General features: G+C 43.5%; 1 protein-coding gene across 2 annotated transcripts in view; it reads left to right on the forward strand.

Moving 5' to 3' along the window:
* Positions 1–20,472, forward strand: part of tacc1 (transforming, acidic coiled-coil containing protein 1) — a 90,647-nt gene that overhangs the window by 67,708 nt on the left and 2,467 nt on the right. For both annotated transcript variants that reach the window (XM_078565620.1, XM_078565619.1), the window contains 6 exons: positions 1,833–1,976; positions 3,929–4,005; positions 10,632–10,675; positions 12,289–12,449; positions 12,593–12,699; positions 19,957–20,077. In XM_078565620.1, coding sequence (XP_078421746.1) covers positions 1,833–1,976; positions 3,929–4,005; positions 10,632–10,675; positions 12,289–12,449; positions 12,593–12,699; positions 19,957–20,077 — 654 coding nt within the window. The remainder of the gene's footprint in view (positions 1–1,832; positions 1,977–3,928; positions 4,006–10,631; positions 10,676–12,288; positions 12,450–12,592; positions 12,700–19,956; positions 20,078–20,472) is intronic.

Raw genomic sequence — 20,472 nt, forward strand, 5'->3', positions numbered from 1 at the left:
TGTTAACGTGAATTATAATTGTTTGCAGCGGGTTGATTTTAAAGGGGTCCTGATAGTGAGAACCATTGGTCAGCTTAAATGTCAAATGAAATAAAGCTTGTAATAGTTGTTGGAAATTCAAACCAAAGTTCATTGCAGCCACATTGAACGAAAGACTATTGGAACTATTCCCTAGGCACAGTTAAGTGGTTTTTTTTGATACTGGGTTTAAGGCACATTGTTGGAGTGCAGCATCTTGCTTCTGCTGAACCTCACTTGCATGAAATTCATGTTAAAACTGCGAAGAGGCTTGTGAAATTATTCCAATTTTCTACCTGCCAGCTTGACTGATGTACAAATTCAGCAGAAGTATAAAACTTGGTGTCTTCCACGGGAGTAAGATCAGAAACCCGCTGCTTGGCATTTTGTGTGGCACTGGATCTGAAATGCCAAATTTGAGCACATTTTTAATTAAGAATTGAGCTACAGCTTGGGCAGTGAGAATTCCACTTGGCAGCTGACTTTTCTTTTTGACTGGAGTTTGCAGGTGATTTCCCAAGCTTCAGCTCAAATAAGTGCCGGCAAAAGAAATTGCAAAAGGCTGAAGAAGATCATTACAAGAGAGTGGTAAACAATCAGAGGGTAGGGGCTCAATATTTTACGGGACTGGGCACATTTAATTCCTTGTTAGCTTCCGAAACATCTTGCATGACTGCATGGCCTCCTCCAGTGCTCTGCTGTCCTATACTATTCTGTGATAAACAGGGTTGATGCAAGGAATTCTTTGACCCAGACTCTGGTACGAAGTCCGAGTAAAAGCCATGTTCGTGACCCAAGACCATGTATCTTTCCACCAGAAGTTTTAGTTCAAATACTTGTAACATGAAATTCAGATTATAAATGATGCACCCTGTTCTCCTACCTATTTATATTTTAATCACTGTTAAAATACATGCTTCAGAGCAGATACAATCATTTGTTAAGCAGCTATAAGTGCACAGGTTGCAAACCTTGCTTGAACAGTTGGCTGGCTCAAGCACAGAGTGTGACAGATGAGCACTGGACTACTTTTGAGCAGAATGAGATTACACAGGTTGTGCAGAAAACTGTTTTAATACAGACCAAGGGCAACTAGAGAACAAACCTCTGACTAATGGTACCTTCTGGTTCAGACTAGAAATTTGCATTTCATTTTCGCAAGCTTATTTCCCCTTTTCCTTTGTGAAACGCGTTTCAATAATAATGAAGGTTATGTTCAAGGCTTATCTAAATTGAGCAAGAAGGCCAGAAAGATTTGCAAGAAATGACCAGCACCATTGTTAATTTGTAACTGCCAGTCTACACCCTTGAATTCTGTTCCAATATATTTCATTGTCTGCCAAAATATTAAATACAGAATTATTTTAGTTAGATGTATGCTTCTTACAAAATAGGGATTCCAATTGGGGTTGAATGTATTCTTTGAGGCTTCATCACATGACCCCCATGCTCCTGCCATTGGTTGTACAACATGTCTACCCTCACAGCCACCAATTAGAAAATGAAAAGGCTCTTCACTGGCTGATTCCTGACTATCAAAACCAACAACCTTTTACCAGCTCAGATATTTTTAATGAATAATTTTAAAAATATGTTCAAAAATACACACAATTGTTTCAAAATCCCAACGTAATTTTTCTCCCTGAATCCTCGCAGCAGAATCTGGATATTCATCTTCCAGTCTTGGAGCGTTGGCAACTCTAGCAATTGACCAATTGTTTTCTCTTCAAAACATACAATGTTAGCCAAGAGGTACATTGATGTTGACCAAAGAAAGGGTGCACAAGTAATGACTTGCTTTTTTCTTCTTTCAGCAAATCCCAGTACCTGGGGTGTGCACCACTGAAAGCATACTCTCATTTAAAGCACTTCTGAGTGAGATGGAAGGTTCGGTGGGCGATGAACTCAACAACATCCAGGCAGACAAGACAGCCGTGCTGAGTTTAATCAGGGAAGAGGTAATGCCCCTGATTTCTTTAGCCCCAATAATAACATAATTGGTATTGACTGTTCTCATGTTGTGGTCCATGAATGGTGAGTGGTCAAAAACAAAAAGCAAACATTTTATTTTCTTCCACATGAAATTTTAAGAATTGCTAACTGCAGATGTGGATTTTCAGGGGAATTTGATCCTCCTGAAGCTTGACCACATTCTGACTCAAGTGGGCGGTCACTTTGATCTCCACTGCCAACCCAACATTTATAAACCACCATTAAAGCTGCCCCTCCATTTCATTCCTGGAGGCGTTCTATGATTAAACCAATTCATTGTTTCTGAGATCCTAGACACAAAAACAATTGAATTTCAGTTCAATCCTATTGATTTTAGATCAGGTGTTATAATTATCACTGAGGTCTACTGTCAGAGGAATGGAACGACCAGGCAAGCTCCTTGCTCCTGATTGGTATCCTGTAGTTGCTGCAAAGTGAAAGTGGTGTTTCATCTGGTTTGGCTGGAATATTTTTGAGCAGCAGTATTAAATACATCTCATGTGTCGCTGAAATTGTCATTCATGCCTTTGGAATAGAAGAAGCCAATGTAACAATGCTGTCCTGGCTGGCCTCACATCTTTCATCTTCCATGAGTTTAAGCCTGTCCAAAGCTCTGTTTCCTGTGTCCTGACTCGCACTGCGTTCTGTTCATCTATTGCCCCCGGGGCTTGTCTACGTTGGCTCCCTGTCTGGCAATACTAATTAAAATTCTCATCCTTGTTTTCAAATTCTTCCAGAGGTTTCCCCCTCTGTAACCTGCCTCCAATCTTCAAATCGTCTGAGACCTCAGTGCTTCTTCAATTCAGGTCTCTTGAACATCCCCGATTTTAATCATTTAAACATTAGTGACATGCCTTCAGCTACTAAAGCCCTAAACCTCTCAACTTCTCTCCTCTTTTAAGATGCTCCTTAAAACTTTGCCCAATCCTTTGGTCACCTGAACTAATACCTCTTTGTGGCTCAGTGGTCAAATTTCATTTGGAGCTTCTGTGAAGTGCCTTGGAACATCTTACTATGTTAAAAGATGTGGTATAAATGTTAGTTGTTGCATTATTGCAAATTGTAAATATGCTTAAGAAAAAAGACACTGGACAATCCAATTTGTAATCCAGTCATCCTTAATAAACTGCTACCTTTGTTCTCACCAGGGCTGGAATTTTCCGGCCCCCTGTCGCACTCCCCACTCTCCCCCCCGCCACCTCCCCCACCTCCTCCACTGTGGCAGAAGCAACGAGCCATTCAAATCTCCATTGGCTTCAGCAATACCAGAAGATCCCAACCACGTGAGGGGCTGGAAAATGCCACCCAGGTTGCAGGTTTCAGCTTTTTAACTCTGAAGTTTCTCTTTGCCTTACGGGTGCTTTCTTAGTCTTTCCATTCTGTACCTTCTCCACATGAAACAGGGTGGTTGTTAATGGTTTGTTCATTAGGTTGTTAAGGATATACAGAAGATGGGCATTGATTAAGTCCTGGGATCACATGTCAAGAGAGTCGGGTGCCCCACCAGGGACTGTTTACCCCCTCTCATTTATTGGTTTTGTTTTTACAAAAGAGTCTATAAAGAGAGTCAGCTGGGACACTGGGTTTAGTTAGGAGGCAGAGATCTAAAATGCTGCATGCTGTGAATAGACCTACTATCAAGCCAAAGAAATGTCTCGTTTTGTACTTGACCATCTGGTTTTGATCCATTTGACTGGTCTATCCAATTTTCCAGGGGTTGGCTGCAGGGTGGAATGCGGAGGCAGGAGGTTAATGCTCGACACATTCCATTGATGGTCAAACTGGGATCAGGAACTGAGGGGCATTGGGAATTGCTGTTGTGATGCTGCATCCTGTGGCTTGGTAGAACCATACTAGATCACCGTGTCATCTGTAATATGTTAGGTACTACCAATGACACATTCTCTTTTTATTACAGATTGTGGCTAAGGAAGTAGAAGTAAATGAGTGGAAGCAAAAATATGAAGACAGTCGACAAGAAGTCATCGAAATGAGGTAAAACAGCAAAATTGTTCAATAATACCCATCTTATACCACTTTAACATGAAAATATAATTGACTTTAAGTTACTTTCTTTATCAACTGAGATGCAATGCGTTCTTCAATATAGTATGCTTTGGGTTCTTAGTTCCTGAGAACTTGATGCTTAAGTTATGAGTTATGGAGACAGAAAGGTTGCTTTTATTTTCAGGGACACATTTCACTCTGACCTTCTGTGGCTTGTGTCCCTAATAGGCTGATTCAGAAGTTGAATGGTCTGTCTGGGCCAGGAAACAAGGGCACCAAAGGACACAGGGACACTAGAAAACTGTTTTAGGCCCAAGGCCCGTGATCTGTGGATCTGGGTTAGTGCAAATTAAACAGTGGCAAGAATCCCGAAGCTTTTGGGACCCTGAAGTTTCAATCAAATAGCTTGTGTTTTGACTGATTTGGGACAAATCCTTGGCAAAATGAGAGAGCAATACAATGTTCGTTTGCAATCCTGTGAATGGAAGCAACCCCAAAAATTGTCAGTTGCCTTGTGAGCCTATAAATTGAGAGAGGGGAATGTACAATGAGACCTGGGTGTCCTCGTACACCAGTCACTGAAGGTAAGCATGCTGGTGCAGAAGGCGGTAAAGAAGGCAAATGCTATGGTATGCCTTCATAGCGAGAAGATTCGAGTACGTGAGCAGGGATGCTTTGCTGCAATTATACAGGCCCTTGGTGAGACCACACTTTGAATATTGTGTTAAGTTTTGGTCTCCTTATCTGAGGATGGATGTTCTTGCTATAGAGGGATTGCAGCGAAGGTTTACCAGACTGATTCCTGGGATGGTGGGGCTGACATATGAGGAGAAATTGAGTCGGTTAGGATTATATTCGCTGGAGTTCAGAAGAATGAGGGGGGGATCTCATAGAAACCTTTAAAATTCTAACAGGACTAGACAGTGTAGATGCAGGAAGGATGTTTCCGATGGTGGGGGAGTCCAGAACCAGGGGTCACAGTCTGAGGATACGAGGTAGACCATTTGGGACTGAGATGAGGAGAAATTTCTTCACCCAGAGAGTGGTGAGCCTGTGGAATTCACTACCACAGAAAGTAGTTGAGGCCAAAACATTGTATGTTTTCAAGAAGGAGTTAGATATAGCTCTTGGGGCGAAAGGGATCAAAAGGTATGGGGAGAAAGCAGGAGCAGGCTATTGAGTTGGATGATCAGCCATGATCATAATGAATGGCGGAGCAGGCTCGAAGGGCTGAATGGCCTACTCCTGCTCCTAGTTTCTATGTTTCACCCAATTCAAATAGAAACACAATTCTTTAGGCCTATTTTTGAAGCATTGACATCTTGGGGATTTAGTTAGAAAGTCTGAATCCCTATTTGGTTAAGTGTTTTGATGCACAATTAAACAAGTTGATCTCTTTTTGTTGTTGTAAGTAGTCCAGACAAAATGAATTTAACCTTAAAAATAAATGTAAGCCAAAAGCTTAGGCGGCAGCGATTGCCAAGAATTTCACTTGGAGGCGAAAGATCACAAATGAAATAGTGCAAAGACACAAAATTCAGAGATTTAAAATCTTCAATTGGTCATGACCAAGCTTCTTCAAAAGGTTGAAGGCCATTTGGAGTTTGCAAATCAGTTTTCCCAGGTGTGCATATGCTGGGGCTATGTTAGGATAAGAGATTTTTTTAGTGACTGGATCACCTTGTGCATTTGCTGTGATAAATTGGAAATTTTTGCTTTGAAATTCCAAGTGCTTTTATTTTGGGTAAGATTAAGCTGCAACCAAAGAATTACCAAGGCAGGGAGAACTGTTCTCAAACATGGGCTCTGAGCACAGCCTGTCACAGGAGTTGAACTGTCGGATAGTGGCAGGTGTAACAAAGAACAAAGAAAAGTACAGCACAGGAACAGGCCCTTCGGCCCTCCAAGCCTGCGCCGATCATATTGCCTGTCAAACTAAAACATTTTGCACTTCCGGGGTCCATATCCCTCTATTCCCATCCTATTCATGTATTTGTCAAGCTGCCTCTTAAACACCACTATCGTACCTGCTTCCACCACCTCCTCTGGCAGCGAATTCCAGACACTCACTACCCTCTGCATAAAAAAACTTGCCCCGCACATCTCCTCTAAACTTTTCTCCTCTCACCCTAAATCTATGTCCCCTAGTAATTGACTCTTGCACCCTGGGAAAAAGCTTCTGACTATCTACTCTGTCCATGCCACTCATAATTTTGTAAACTTCTATCAAGTCGCCCCTCAATCTCCGTCGCTCTAGTGAGAACAATCCGAGTTTCTCCAACCTCTCCTCATAGCTAATAACCTCCAGACCAGGCAGCATCCTGGTAAACCTCCTCTGCACCCTCCATATCCTTCTGGTAATGTGGCGACCAGAATTGCACGTAATATTCCAAGTGTAGCCTAACCAAGGTTCTATACAGCTGCAGCATGACTTCCCAGCTTTTATACTCAATACCCCTGCCGATGAAGGCAAGCATGCCATATGCCTTCCTGACTACCTTATCCACCTGCATTGCCACTTTCAGTGACCTGTGGACCTGTACACCCAGATCCCTCTGCCTGTCGATGCACTTAAGGGTTCTGCCATTTACTGTATAATTCCTACCTGTATTAGACCTTTCAAAAAGCATTACCTCGCATTTGTCCAGATTAAACTCCATCTGTCATTTCTCCGCCCAAGTCTCCAACCGATCTATATCCCGTTGTATCCTTTGACAATACTCTTCACTATCTGTAACTCCTCCAACCTTAGTGTCGCCTGCAAACTTACTAATTAGCCCAGTTACATTTTCCTCCAAATCATTTATGTATACTACAATCAGTAAAGGTCCCAGCAGTGATCCCTGCGGAACTCCACTAGTCACAGCTCTCCATTCAGAAAAGCACCCTTCTACTGCTACCCACTGTCTTCTATGACCAAGCCAATTCTGTATCCATCTTGTCAGCTCACCTCTGATCCCGTGCGACTTTACCTTCTGTACCAGTCTGCCATGAGGGACCTTGTCAAAGGCCTTACTGAAATCCATGTAGTTAACATCCAGTACCCTTCCATCGTCGATCATCTTTGTCACTTCCTCAAAAAACTCGATCAAGTTAGTGAGACACGACCTCCCCTTCACAAAACCATGCTGCCTCTCACTAATATGCCCATTTGCTTCCAAATAGTAGTAAATCCTGTCACGAAGAATCTTCTCCAATAATTTCCCTACCACTGACGTAAGGTTCACCAGCCTGTAATTTCCTGGATTATCCCTGCTACCCTTCTTAAACAATGGAACAACACTGGCCATTCTCCAGTCCTCTGGGACCTCACCCATAGCCAGTGAGGATACAAAGATTTCTGTCAAGGCCCCAGCAATCTCCTCGCTTGCCTCCCTCAGTACTCTGGGGTAGATCCCATCTGGTCCTGGGGACTTATCCACCTTAATATTCTTCAAGATGCCTAACATCTCCCCTTTTTTGATCTCAACATGATCCAGGCTATCTACACACTCTTCCCTAGACAAATCGACCGCTAAGTCCTTCTCTCTGGTGAATGCTGATGAGAAGTACTCATTTCATATCTCTCCCATTTCTTCTGGCTCCACACATAGATTCCTACCTCTGTCCCTGAGCGGGCCTACCCTTTCCCTGGCTACCCTCTTGCTTTTTACATATGTATAAAAGGCCTTGGGATTTTCCAATCCTGGTTGCCAATGACTTTTCATGACCCCTTTTAGCCCTCCTGACTCCTTGCTTAAGTTTCTTCCTACTTTCTTTATATTCCCCATGGGGCTTCATCTGTTCCCAGCCTTCTAGCCCTTACGAATGCTTCCCTTTTCTTTTTGACTAATCTCACAATATCCTTCGTTATCCAAGGTTCCTGAAAGTTGCCATCCTTATCCTTCATCCTAGCAGGAACATGCCGGTCCTTAATTCTTATCAACTGACGTTTGAAAGCCCCCCACATGTCAGTTGTTGATTTGCCCTCAAACATCCGCCTCCATTCTAGATTCCTCAGTTCCTGCCTAATATTGTTATAATTAGCCTTCCCCCAATTAAGCACCTTAACCCGAGGACTCCTGTTATCCTTATCCACCAGTACCTTGAAACTTACTGAATTATGGTCACTTTTCCCGAAATGCTCCCCTACTGAAACTTTGACCACCTGGCTGGGTTCATTTCCTAATACCAGGCCCAGTATTGCCACTTCCCTAGTTGGGCTATCTACATATTGTCTCAGGAAGCCCTCCTGGACGCACCTTACAAATTCTGCACCATCCAAACCCCTAACACTAAGTGATTCCCAGTCAATATAGGGAAAGTTAAAATCACCCACCACTACAACCCTATTGCTTTTACATCTTTCCAAAATCTGCCTACATAACTGTTCCTCAATCTCCCGCCGGCAATTGGGAGGCCTATAGTAAACCCCAAACGTTGTGACTGCACCCTTCCTATTCAGGAGCTCTACCCATATTGCCTCGTTGCGTGAGCCCACCGAGGTGTCCTCCTGTTGTACAGCTGTGATATTCTCCTCCTCTTCTACATCCCTCTCTATCCTGCCTGAAACATCTAAATCCTGGAACGTTTATCTGCCAATCCTGTCCATCCTTCAACCAAGTCTCTGTAATAGCAATAACATCATAGTCCCAAGTACTAATCCAAGCTCTAAGCTCATCTGCCTTGCCTGTTATACTTCTCGCATTGAAACAAATGCATTTCAAACCCCCAGTCCCACTGTGTTCAGTAATTTCTCCCTGCCTGCTCTTCCTCTTAGTCCTACTGGTCATATTCACTAGTTCCCAATCATTTATTTCACCTGCTGACCTATTGCTCTGGTTCCCACCCGCCTACCCTACTAGTTTAAACCCTCCCGAGTGACACTAGCAAACCTTGCAGCTAGGATATTGGTGCCCCTCCAGTTTAGATGCAACAGGTCTCTGATGGGGTTAATTTCTCATTCCGGGCTTCCAGCATTGGGAAGCGTGTTTGCGTCGGGTCAGTGGCACGGAGATGAAATCCAACTTCCCAAATTCAATCTCACTGAGTGTGAGCTTAGCCCTAGTATGTTCAAGAGATCTCGATATTAAACCTCCCCACCCTCCCAGAGACAGCTTCATGTCTGTCATGTGAGAATATTATTGAATGAAAGCTTTGTTACACACTTCAAGGTTAAATTTATAGATATGAATAACCTGAGAATGGGGAAGGGCTGAGGCCTGATTAACTCTCCTCCTGTGACTGACTTCTGTGAGAAATATAAATTACTCAGGTTGGCAATGAGAGCACAGGATAGAAGGATGTACCAGAGCAAGTTAGACAATAATGCAACACTGCATTTCTATAAGCACAGTTTGCAGTTCCTATAGGCTCTTCCCTTCAGATACAGCACGATCTGCACTACAACATCAATGCTGGTTATACGTGTTCCTGGAATGTTGTCTGCCTTGCTCTCTTCTGCCCCAGTCAAATCTAAAATCGGAGTTATGGTAAAATAGTTTTATCTTACTGAGCGAGTAATACAGGGGCTTGGATTAATGATTCATAGATGTGAGTTCAAATCTGATTATGACAGCTGGGGAAGTTAAACTCTGTTAAATAAATAAAACTGGAGAGATAAGTTGGTATAAGCAATGGTGACCACGAAGCTACTGGCATGCTGTAAAAAGCCATTCGGTTTACCAGTGCGCTATCCTTATCCAGTCTGGGCTATATGTGGCTCCAGACCCACAGCAATGTGATAATTGCCCTCTAAATTGGTCTAGCTAACCATTACAGGTGTATTCAAGAAGGCAACTCTCACCACCACCTTCTTTAGGGTAATTAAAAATGCTGGCTTTGTCAGCAAATCTCATTCCATGAATGAATAAAAAGAAAGTTGAATCAAATTTGATTTTGTGTCTTTGTGCAAAGGTGTCTCAATCTATCGATTCCTTTCTTTGCTCCTCGTCATAGACTTTGCTCTCTGCTCCCCTCACCCAACCAGCGCTGAGAAGATCAGGAACTTGCCATTTTGATCCTTTGATTTTCCACAGACTGAGCAGATCAAAGAAAAACTGAGCGTCAGCCAAACCACTAAGAGATACAGCTGTGAAATAAATTGGACAGCTGTTTGATTTCATATAGACGAAGTAGTTTCTGAAACCTCCTGCTTTTAATGTTTTTTATGTAGTATGGTGATTTTTTTTGAAAAAGATGAGCACCTTACTTTTGTGAAAAACTATTTTTGATCTTCCTAAGTGTCGCCAACATAATTTTCTTTAGTATTTCCTGCTTACATTAATGCTCACTCTCACTGAAGAGCTTCTCATTCTAGGAAGCGCTTTGAGTCTCTTTATTGTGACAAGGTGCCATAAAAATCTAAATTTTCCTATTACTGATTCGGTTATTGCTTTCATGTGTGAAATATATCGGGAGAGAAAAATAACGAGTGAGAATTATTCCCTCCCTGTTGCCTACCATTAAGTTACCCAACAAATCATGAAAATCACAAGGGTAGCTACTCACTCCGAAAACACCACCAGGCAATAACACACGTCAACAGAAATGTTTAAGGACACTCATGATCAATACTGCAAGTGGTGCTTTCTAATTATGAAATCAATTAACTGATCATTTGTTCCTTTTTGCAGAAAAATTGTCGCAGAGTATGAAAAAACAATTGCACAGATGATTGGTATGTCTTCCATTTCTTCGTCTGATTCTATTAGAAGAATGTTGAGCTGCTCCGACTACCCACCCTCCACATTAATGCTTCAGCAATGAAAGGAGTGCAGCAACACTGCATTCATCCAGTCTTAATGGGAAGGAGCAAACGCCACTTACTGCCTGTACTGAAAATGCCATGTCCCCCTCTGGCAATTTGGCTGATAAAATATGTACTGGTCCCCAAGTAGTTCCTTGGATCGCTGGTTGGGGTTGGGAGGGAAGGAGGAGCGCTTTTGTGATCATTTCAATTTGTGATTTGTCACAAGGTTTAAGGGTGAGATTTAGAACATACATTGTCATTTTGATTCTCTGTGTAAGGGTCACCACTGATGCCTTCTAGATGCAAAATTCAGACTCATTTCTTGGTGATTCCAAAGAAATCCTTGCTGCCTTTTAAATACTTGTTTGATCAGAGTAAGACCCTTCCTTCCAGATATGTATGGTTTTACTGGTGATCTACAATCTGGAATCTGTTTGTGCTTCTGAAATGCTTATTGTCTTTATTCGATTTACAAACGGAAATGGTTGCCTTGAATCGATTTGGTTACAAATTGTTACCAGTGCTTAAACTAAGCACAAGAGTCTCCTGTCCCATCACTCATGTTGTACATCATGGACCTTTTTCTAGCAGTTCAAGCTTTGTGTTTCAGTGGCCAGATGTTAGACTGAGACATTCGGCATCAGACATCAAGTGCAGGTGATCAAAAAAATTGCATTTTGTGTCACCTACAAGCATTCCTACCAGTTTTTGAATGAACTTCCAAATAAATTACAAGTTACAATGACTATTTTTGAAGCTTTTTTTGTTTCAAAGTTCACCAAAAAGCATACACTGTTGACATTTAATCAATCAGACCGATAGCACACAGAACCTCTGGCAACTTGTACAAGAGATGAGCCCATTGTGGTATACAACGCTGGTGCCCATTTAAGGTGGAAGACAAATATATAGTCATTTCTTCTACCCCAAGTTAGCAAGTTGACTGATCAGTTCTATTGTGGACACAGGGGACCTGTTCAGTGCAAACAAAACAAATATGTTCAAGCTTTGCCCTTTTTGAATTACCCATGAGCTTGGGGAGCCTAGAGTTGCCTGTCGATTTCCCTATGGCAACACCTCAGCCAACCAGAGTTGACACCAACTAATCAGCACCCTTTTCTCCTGTAGTATAAATTGTTGTAATTGTTTAAAATTTGGCATTCTTGCATTTGTCCTGAGAATGCAAAATGAAAGCCTTTGGCAACATGTTTCTTTCTTCATCAATATTCCGCCCAGTTTGTTGGACACAGGAATAAATAGGAATACTAAACTAAATGTCAGTTAATTTTAAGGGTTAGAAATTTGTTTTGACCTGTTGTGCAGAACAGCTAATATTGCAGCGGTCACCTGTTCAATGCAGTGCCTGATCATTTAATTTGTTGACTGCAATGAAACAGAATATCAGTTGCCGTGCATAATGGCTAGCTGATCAGATACCATCCATTTTGCGCCACCAGACAAGTCAAATTTCCATCCCCAAGTCCTTACCCAGTGTATGAGTTGATCATAGTTTGACCATTCATCTGTTCTTGCTCCAACAGAAGATGAGCAGAAGAACAAAATGGCTTCTCAGACATCCATCCAACAGCTGATCACAGAGAAGGACCAGGCTTTGGCAGATCTTAATTCAGTGGAGAGGTCCTTATCAGATCTCTTCAGGAGATATGAGAACATGAAAGGCGTACTAGAAGGATTCAAAAAGGTGCATGTCACTTTTGTCTGTCTTAAGTCACGAGTTAAAAATGTTGAGGAAACTCCCAATGGGAATATTACAAATCACACTTCCCTTGTGCCCCCCTTGCATGAAAAAAATAATGACATTTGTTTTCTGTCTTGTGCTTGAAGAATGAAGAAGTATTGAAGAAATGTGCCCAAGATTATTTGGCTAGGGTCAAACAAGAGGAGCAAAGATACCAAGCGCTCAAACTTCACGCTGAAGAAAAACTAGACAAGTGAGTATATGATATAATGTGAAAATTGCTATTGCTGCCGAGTACACAATGATCTAAGATCTCCGTGATCAACACTATGTTGGCTTGTAGGGCTGGCTGAGCAGTGCTTTGAAACAGCAACTTATATTTATATAGCACCTTTGGAGAGAAATTCCCAAGTGCTTCACAAAAGCATAATCAAAAAAAAAAGACTCGGAGCCACAGAAAGATAGAAAGGGACAAATCAAAGTTTGGTCAAAGAAATTAGGCGCAAGAAGGGCCTTAAAAGAGGGGAGAGGTGTGGAGAGCCAGAATCCCAGAGTATGGGGCATAGACATCCAAAGGCACAGCCATCAATAGTAAGTTAAAAGGAGGGGCAACACTCAAGAACCCAGAGTGCATTTGGACGGTTGGATAGGCTGATCGGGACTTAGTGTGGGATAGGATGGGCTGCCAAGTTTCCCACCAGTCGAACCCTATGGAAGCTGGAGTATGGCAGGATGGCCAGGAGTGGAATAATGTGGAGATGACAAAGACATGGATATATGGCAGATCAGTTGAGGCAGGAGCAGAGTTGGGCAGCTTTTTCCCGTATATGCTGACAACACCCAAGTCTGCCTCACCTCTCTAAATCCCCAGACTGCTTGTCCAGCATCCAGTTAGAAATGAACAGAAATTTCCTCCAACTAATTATTGGTTAAACGATCCCTGGCACAAACTCTGTTCCCTATTTACCAACTCCCTGGTAAATGTCTGAGGCTGAACCAGACTGTCTGAAACCTGAGGTGATTTTCTGACCAAAGATCTGCATCAGCACCAAAAACACCTATTTCAAATTCTATAACATTATCTGACCGATACTGCCTAAACTCATGATCTGCTGAAGCCCTGTTTGTTACCTCTAGACTTGATTATTCCAATGCGCCGTTGGCTGGTCTCCCGTCCTCTACCCTCCATAAGGTCATCCAAGATTCTGCTGCCTGTGTCAGAACTCCATCAAGGCCCATTCACCATCACCCCTGTGCTCGCTGCCCTACACTGCCTCCGTCAAGCAATGCCTGATTTTAAAATTCTCCACGTTTTCAGATCCCTCCGTGGCCTTGCCCCTCTTAATCTCTGTAATCTCCTTCATTCCTAAGACTCTCAGATCTCAGCGCTACTCCAATTCTGGCCTCTTGTGTACCCCCAATTTGAATCATTGCACTATTGGTGGCGATGCCTTCAGCTGCTGAGACCCTGAGCTCTGGAGTTCCTTTCTGAAACCTCTCCATCTCTCTATTTTCCTCTCCTCCTCTTAGGCACTCCTGAAAACCATTTGACCAAGCTCTTGGTCATCACCTATAGTGATGTGGTTCAGTATCATAGTTTGTTTGATCGCACTCTTGTGAAGCATCTTGGGGCATTTTGCTGTGTTCAGGGCACTATAAAAAGGTAAGTTGTTGCTGCTGTTGTTGTTCCAAGACAATTGATATTGGCTGAGGAGATTGAGGCCTATTGGAACTGAGGCCTCTTGGAACTTGATAAAGTCCAACCGTTACTGCTGATGGATATTTAAACTCACCCTGTGCTCGATATGTTGAGATATGTGCTCCAGATTTGAAGGAGTAAATGTGAGGTACCGGGGGATGACCGAGTTGAAAGACAGCAAAGCTTGTTCTGAGAGCATCAGGAATGGAAATAAGAAAGTCATCGAGCAAATCAATGTTCGGAGTAATATTGTGGGAAATAAAAGGGCCTAGGAAGGCTCGGCAGGTGAGAGTTTGAAGGTGCAGTTTTTCCCAGTCAGATGCAGAAATAAGTGGAACTAGAACAATGAAAAACATGCTTTTATACAGCATCCTGAATGTAAGACATCCCAAGGCACTTCACAGGAGCATTATCAAACAAAATTTGGCACTGAGCCACATAGAGATGCTTGCACAGGCGACCAAAATCTTGGTCATAGGGTTTAAGGGCCACCTTTAGGAAGGAAAGAGAGGCAGAGGGGTTTAGGGAAAGAATTCCAGAGCTTGGGCCCCAGGCAGCTGAAGGCGCAGCTGTCAATGGGGATGCCAGATTTAATGGAACACATATTTCAGTGTTGTGGGACTGGAGGAGGTTAGGCATGAGGAGGGGCAAGGCCGTGGAAGGGCGAGAATTCCAAAATTGAGGCACTGCTTAATGGGGAGCCGGTGTGCGTTAGTGAACAAAGGTGATGGGTGAATGGGACTTAATATAACCTAGAATACAGTCAGCAGAGCTTTGTATGACTTCACCTTTTCAGGCAGACCCAGCACAGTGGTATACAGTCAGGAGGGGGTTGCACTGGGAACCCTCATGAAATCTCATGGCATCAGGTTAAACATGGGCAAGGAAACCTCCTGCTGATTACCACGTACAGTACCCCTTCGGCTGATGAATCTGTACTCCTCATGTTGAACAGCACTTGGAGGAAGCACTGAGGGGGCCAACGGCGCAGAATGTGCTCCGGGTGGGGGACTTCAATGTCCATTGCTAAGATTGGCTCAGAAGCAACACTATTGACAGAGCTGGCCGAGTCCTAAAGGACATAGCTGCTAGACTGGGTCTGCGCCAGATGGCGAGGGAACCAATGAGAGGGAAAATCATACTTGACCTCATCCTCACCAACCTGACTACTATAGATGCATCTGTCCATGACAGTATCGGTAGGAGTGACCACCGCACAGTCCTTGTGGAGATGATGTCTGTCTTCTCATTAAGGACACCCTCCATCATGTGTGGCACTACCACCACGTTGTGGGCACAGCAGCAGAATTGTACTCAACCACAATCTATAACCTCATGGCCCTGCATATTCCCCATTCTATGATTAACATCAAGTCAAGGGATCAACCCTGGTTCAACGAAATGTGCAGGAGGGCATGCCAGGAGCAATATCAGGGATACCTGAAAACGAGGTGTCAACCTGGTGAAGCTACGACACAGGGCTACTTGCGTGCCAAACATCATAAGCAGCAAGTAACAGAGCTACACGCTTCCACAACCAACAGGTCAGATCTAAGCTCTGTAGTCCAGTGACATCCACTCGTGAATGGTGGTGGACAATTAAACAACTCACTGGAGGAGGAGGTTATATCCCCATACTGAATGATGGGAGAGCCCAGCACATCAGTGCAAAAGATAAGGCTGAAGCACTTGCTATGTTCTTCAGCCAGAAGTAGAGTGGATGATCCATCTCTGCCTTCTCTGGTGGGCCCCAGCATTGCAGATGCCAGTCTTCAGCCAATTCAGTTCACTCCACGTGGTACCAAGAAACTGCTGAAAGCACTAGATACAGCAAAGGCTATGGGCCCTGGCTATACTTCGGCACTAGTACTGAAGACTTGTGCTCCAGAACTTGCCAAGCATCTACATGGCAATGTGGAAAGTTGTCCAGGTATGTCCTGTAAGGCAAAAGTAGGACAAATCCAACCCGGCCAATTACCGTCCCATCAGTCTACTTTTGATCACCAGTAGAGTGAAGCAAGGGGTCTTTAACAGTCCTATCAAGCAGCACTTGCTTAGCAATACCTGCTCACTGACACCCAGTTTGGGTTCTGCCAGGGTTGCTCAGCTCCTGACCTCATTACAGCCTTGGTTCAAACATGGACAAAAGAGCTGAACTCCCAAGGTGAGGTGAGAGTTACTGTCCTTGAAATCAAGGCAGCATTTGACTGAGTGTGGCATCAAGGAGCCCTAGCAAAATTGGGGTCAACGGGAATCAGGGGGAAACTCTCCACTGGTTGGAGTCATACCTAGCACAAAGGAAGATGGTTGTGGTTGTTGGAAGTCAGTCATCTCAACTCCAGGACATCACCGCGGGAGTTCCTCAGGGTCATGTCCTAAGCCCAACCATCTTCAGCTGCTTCATCAATGACCTTCCTTCCATCATAAGGTCAGATGTGGGGATGTTCGTTGGTGATGATTGCACAATGTTCAGGATTCGCAACTCCTCAGTTACTGAAGTAGTCCATGTCCGCACACAGCAAGACCTGGACACTCTCCAGGCTTGGGTTGATAAGTGGCAAGTAACATTCGCGCCAGGCAATGACCGTCTCCAATAAGAGCGAATCTGACCATCACCCCTTGACATTCAATGGCATTGCCATCACTTAATTCCCCCATTGTCAAGATCCTGGGGGTTACCATTGACCAGAAACTGAACTGGACTAGCCATATAAATACTGTGGCTGCAAGAGCAGGTCAGAGGTTAGGAATCGTGTGATGAGTAACTCACCTCCTGACTCCCCGAAGCCTGTCTACCATCTACAAGGCACAAGTCAGAAGTGTGATGGAATACTCCCCACTTGCCTGGATGAGTGCAGCTCCAACAACACTCAAGAAGCTTGACACCATCCAGGACAAAACAATCCACTTGATTGGCACCCCATCCAAAAACATTCACACCCCCCAGCACCGATGCAAAGTGGCAACAGTATGCATCATCTACAAGCTGCACCGTAGACCTCACCTAGGCTCCTTAGACAGCACCTTCCCATCTCATGACCACTACTGGAAGGACAAGGGCAGCAGACACATGGGAACACCACTGCCTGGAGTTTCCCCTCCAAGTCACTCACCATCCTGACTTGGAAATGTGTCGTCATTCCTTCACTGTTGCTGGGTCAAATTGATGGAACTCCCTTCCTAGCAGCACTGTGGGTGTGCCTACACCACAGGGACTGTGGCAGTTCAAGAAGGCAGCTCACCACTACCACCTGATGGGCAAAAAATGCTGGCATAGCCAATCATGCCCACATCCCATGTATGAATATAAAGTGGCCTTGACAATGATTGAGACCACAGGAATAGCGTGGGCACAGAAGATGGTGTGGTTGTGGGTTTGGTTGTAAACATTGGTAGGAGAGTTTATGTGGAGGGAGAGGTTCACTAAGAACAGAGTGGTGAATTCAGAGGGAGCGGGGGCCAAAAAAGCTGAGATTTGGCTTGAAATCACTGATGACAAAGAGTTACTCAGGTCAGAGGCTGAAGCAGGTATGTCAAGGAGAAGCATTCCTTTAATTTGTGTGATTCAGAAATGAATCTACAGGAGCAGGCAGATGAGTTGAAAGTCTTCTCTCTCTGCTGGGTGCAAAGGTCCAAGAGAAATTACTCGGTCTCAACCCAGCTGCTAATATGTTTAAGCCCACAACACAAAAACGCCCTCAACTTTGCATCAAATTAGCAGTTACACTGAAGAGACCAAAATGGTTACAACACTGCTCCACCCAGTCTAAATAACTAGCTAGTGAATTTTGGTTTTCTTCTGTTGCCTGTGTGCTTTCTTTCTCACTGATACCCTTGAATCTTTAATTCTCTTGCTTGCCTTTCTCACCAAACTTTGATTTCACTGCTGGCCAGATGCATGCAGAGCTCCACACATATCGGAATAGAATTTGAGCCAAATCAATTGACCTGTATTTACTAGGGGTAAAGCTGTTTGTAAGGGTATGATGTTTGAAAGATATTTTTCAATGGTCAGCATGATTTGGGGGCTCCAAAGTCTGAAGTGTATGGTTTCCTAATTTGCTGCTCACGTCTGTACAAAGCGACTTTACTCCAATGGTATTTGAATTTTGAATCACAATAGCAATTGAATTAGAAAATGAAAATAAGAATCTCATTCTGCTCCATGTTGTTTTGTCCATTCTTCCTAAGTGGCAAATCCTTAAGAAAGGCAAGTGAACGTGTTGGGTCTTGTTTTCCAATCCTCCTCCTATTACAGGGCTTTATCTGGTAAATGTATGTAAGGACTGGGAATTAACAGGCAACCACATTTATTCCCAATGTTGTTATTATTTACACGAATCCTTTCCTGAGCCCCAAGACGATCTTCATCTGGGAAACTCTGACCTAAAAGGATGACATGAGGAGGTACAGAGCAGGCATTCTCAAACTTTCTGCTTCTGAGACCCCCACTCAAGTTATCAAAATTCCACAGACCCCAGCAAGTATTTTTTCTGCATGAATCTTAGTTTCATTATTAAATATACATATCTATAATTTATTATTTCTGTTTTACTTACTTCATGTGAAACTTCTTGTTGTTGCTGTGCAGCAGTTCTGTTATTTCCTTGTTTCACATGCGAGTGTAGGGAGTAAATTAGAAACTGGTAATTATCATGATCTTGTGGAAAGGCCCTAGGTCCCTATTTTGTTGGCGCTAAATCAGTTTTAGTTATGCTTATAAATGTGTCTACTCAGGACTTGACAAGTCTCTAAAGATGTTACTGAATACTCTTTTCCAGACCATGATGTTAAGTAGTCAAATTCCCGAAGTGTAGTTTTAATCGCTGGAAAATTTGCAACCAACAGTCAAATGGGATCATGGAGGTGGCCCAAATGCAATAAGAGAAGATAAGGCAGCCAGCTTTGTAGGAGCAAAATTAACATAACTTCTACTGAGATTATTTTGGAAGTAATATTTTGGCATTTATTCAGCCTGCTTTCTAAAATAGTTATTAATTTGAAATCCAGCTTTAAAAGTAACAGAAGCTGAAGATGATGCAATAGCAGAGATGTAGCTTATGTTAAGATCTCCCTAACCGTGGTTTTCTCTACTACTATCAGTGTTCATAATTTCCAGAAGCTGGATTAACCCCCACATGTGCCTTTAGGTACTTTACATACAGATTAAGTCTCACTTTTTCTTTAACTCTTGTTGCCCACTCCAGGCTCTGTGAGGGTTCCTGTATGTGCAATTCTCAGCAGCAGTCAGGACCTCAGTCGGGGTCAGCATTTTGCTCAGTACCTCAGTGTCTGCATTGTCATATTTGATGCAGAGAAACTGCACCGTTTTTCTTGTCCACCTCGATCAGGGGGAAGGGTTTCCAACCGCTTGTGCAAGTTTAAGTTGCAGTTGCTCTGCCAACAATCTGCACTGGCTGGGCCTTGAGGTACACTGTTGCAGCTTAAGGTACTCTGATAGGGCCTGCACTCTTCGTCCTCAATTGTCATTGGTTGGACTGAGCAGTTTTCCCAGAGCTTTGTCTGTCCCACTATAAATAAGTGCACAAAGGGCATTGCTGCCAGTCAGTGATAAGTGGTTTTGGCAGAGGGCAGTGCCAGCTCGGATCTTGTTTTTGGTAGACCTGTTGAAACCTTCTCTCAGAGCCCTGGCTGATGGGAATTAATAGCCTGTCTGCTTGAGTCCATAATAGTGAGGACTGACTAGAGATCTTCCTTTCATCCAGTCTTTCATCGTTCAATGCTATTGTGTAACCAAGGCCATGCACCAGTAAAAGAAGTCCATGCAGTAACTCTCATGACCAATTGCAGGGCCAACGAGGAAATTGCTCAAGTGCGCGCAAAGGCAAACGCAGAAGGAGCAGCCCTGCAAGCCAGTTTACGGAAGGAACAAATGAAAGTGGATTCCATGGAAAGGACAATTCAACAGAAGGTAAAGCAAAGGATGTTTGGAGGTCAGAGTGCCAATGCAATATAGAATAGAGTGGGAGGGGAGCATCTGTATCCCTATCTCTGCCTAAGCATTATGTGAACATCGAGAGGTCTCAAGGAATGGAAATGAAATCAGAGAGTGGGTCCCACTGGGCTGTCCTCTCTGACCATGCTCACAGCTGTAATGTGTGTGGTGCAGGGAAATTTCAAGGGAAGGATAAAGTTCCTGATTGTTTTTTTTTTCCCCCATTCTACTCCTCTCCTGAAAGCTGTCAATCATTTTCGGCTTGTGTAGAGTGACAATTTTCTGGTTCCTTGCTGAATTGGCACGGAATAATGAAGGTTTCTGGGCTGTTCACTCCAGGGTGTCATAACAGCTAATTCTGTTCTCATCCA

Source organism: Cetorhinus maximus, chromosome 20, assembly GCF_964194155.1.
Source record: "Cetorhinus maximus chromosome 20, sCetMax3.hap1.1, whole genome shotgun sequence".
NCBI classification, from domain to species: Eukaryota; Metazoa; Chordata; class Chondrichthyes; order Lamniformes; family Cetorhinidae; genus Cetorhinus; species Cetorhinus maximus.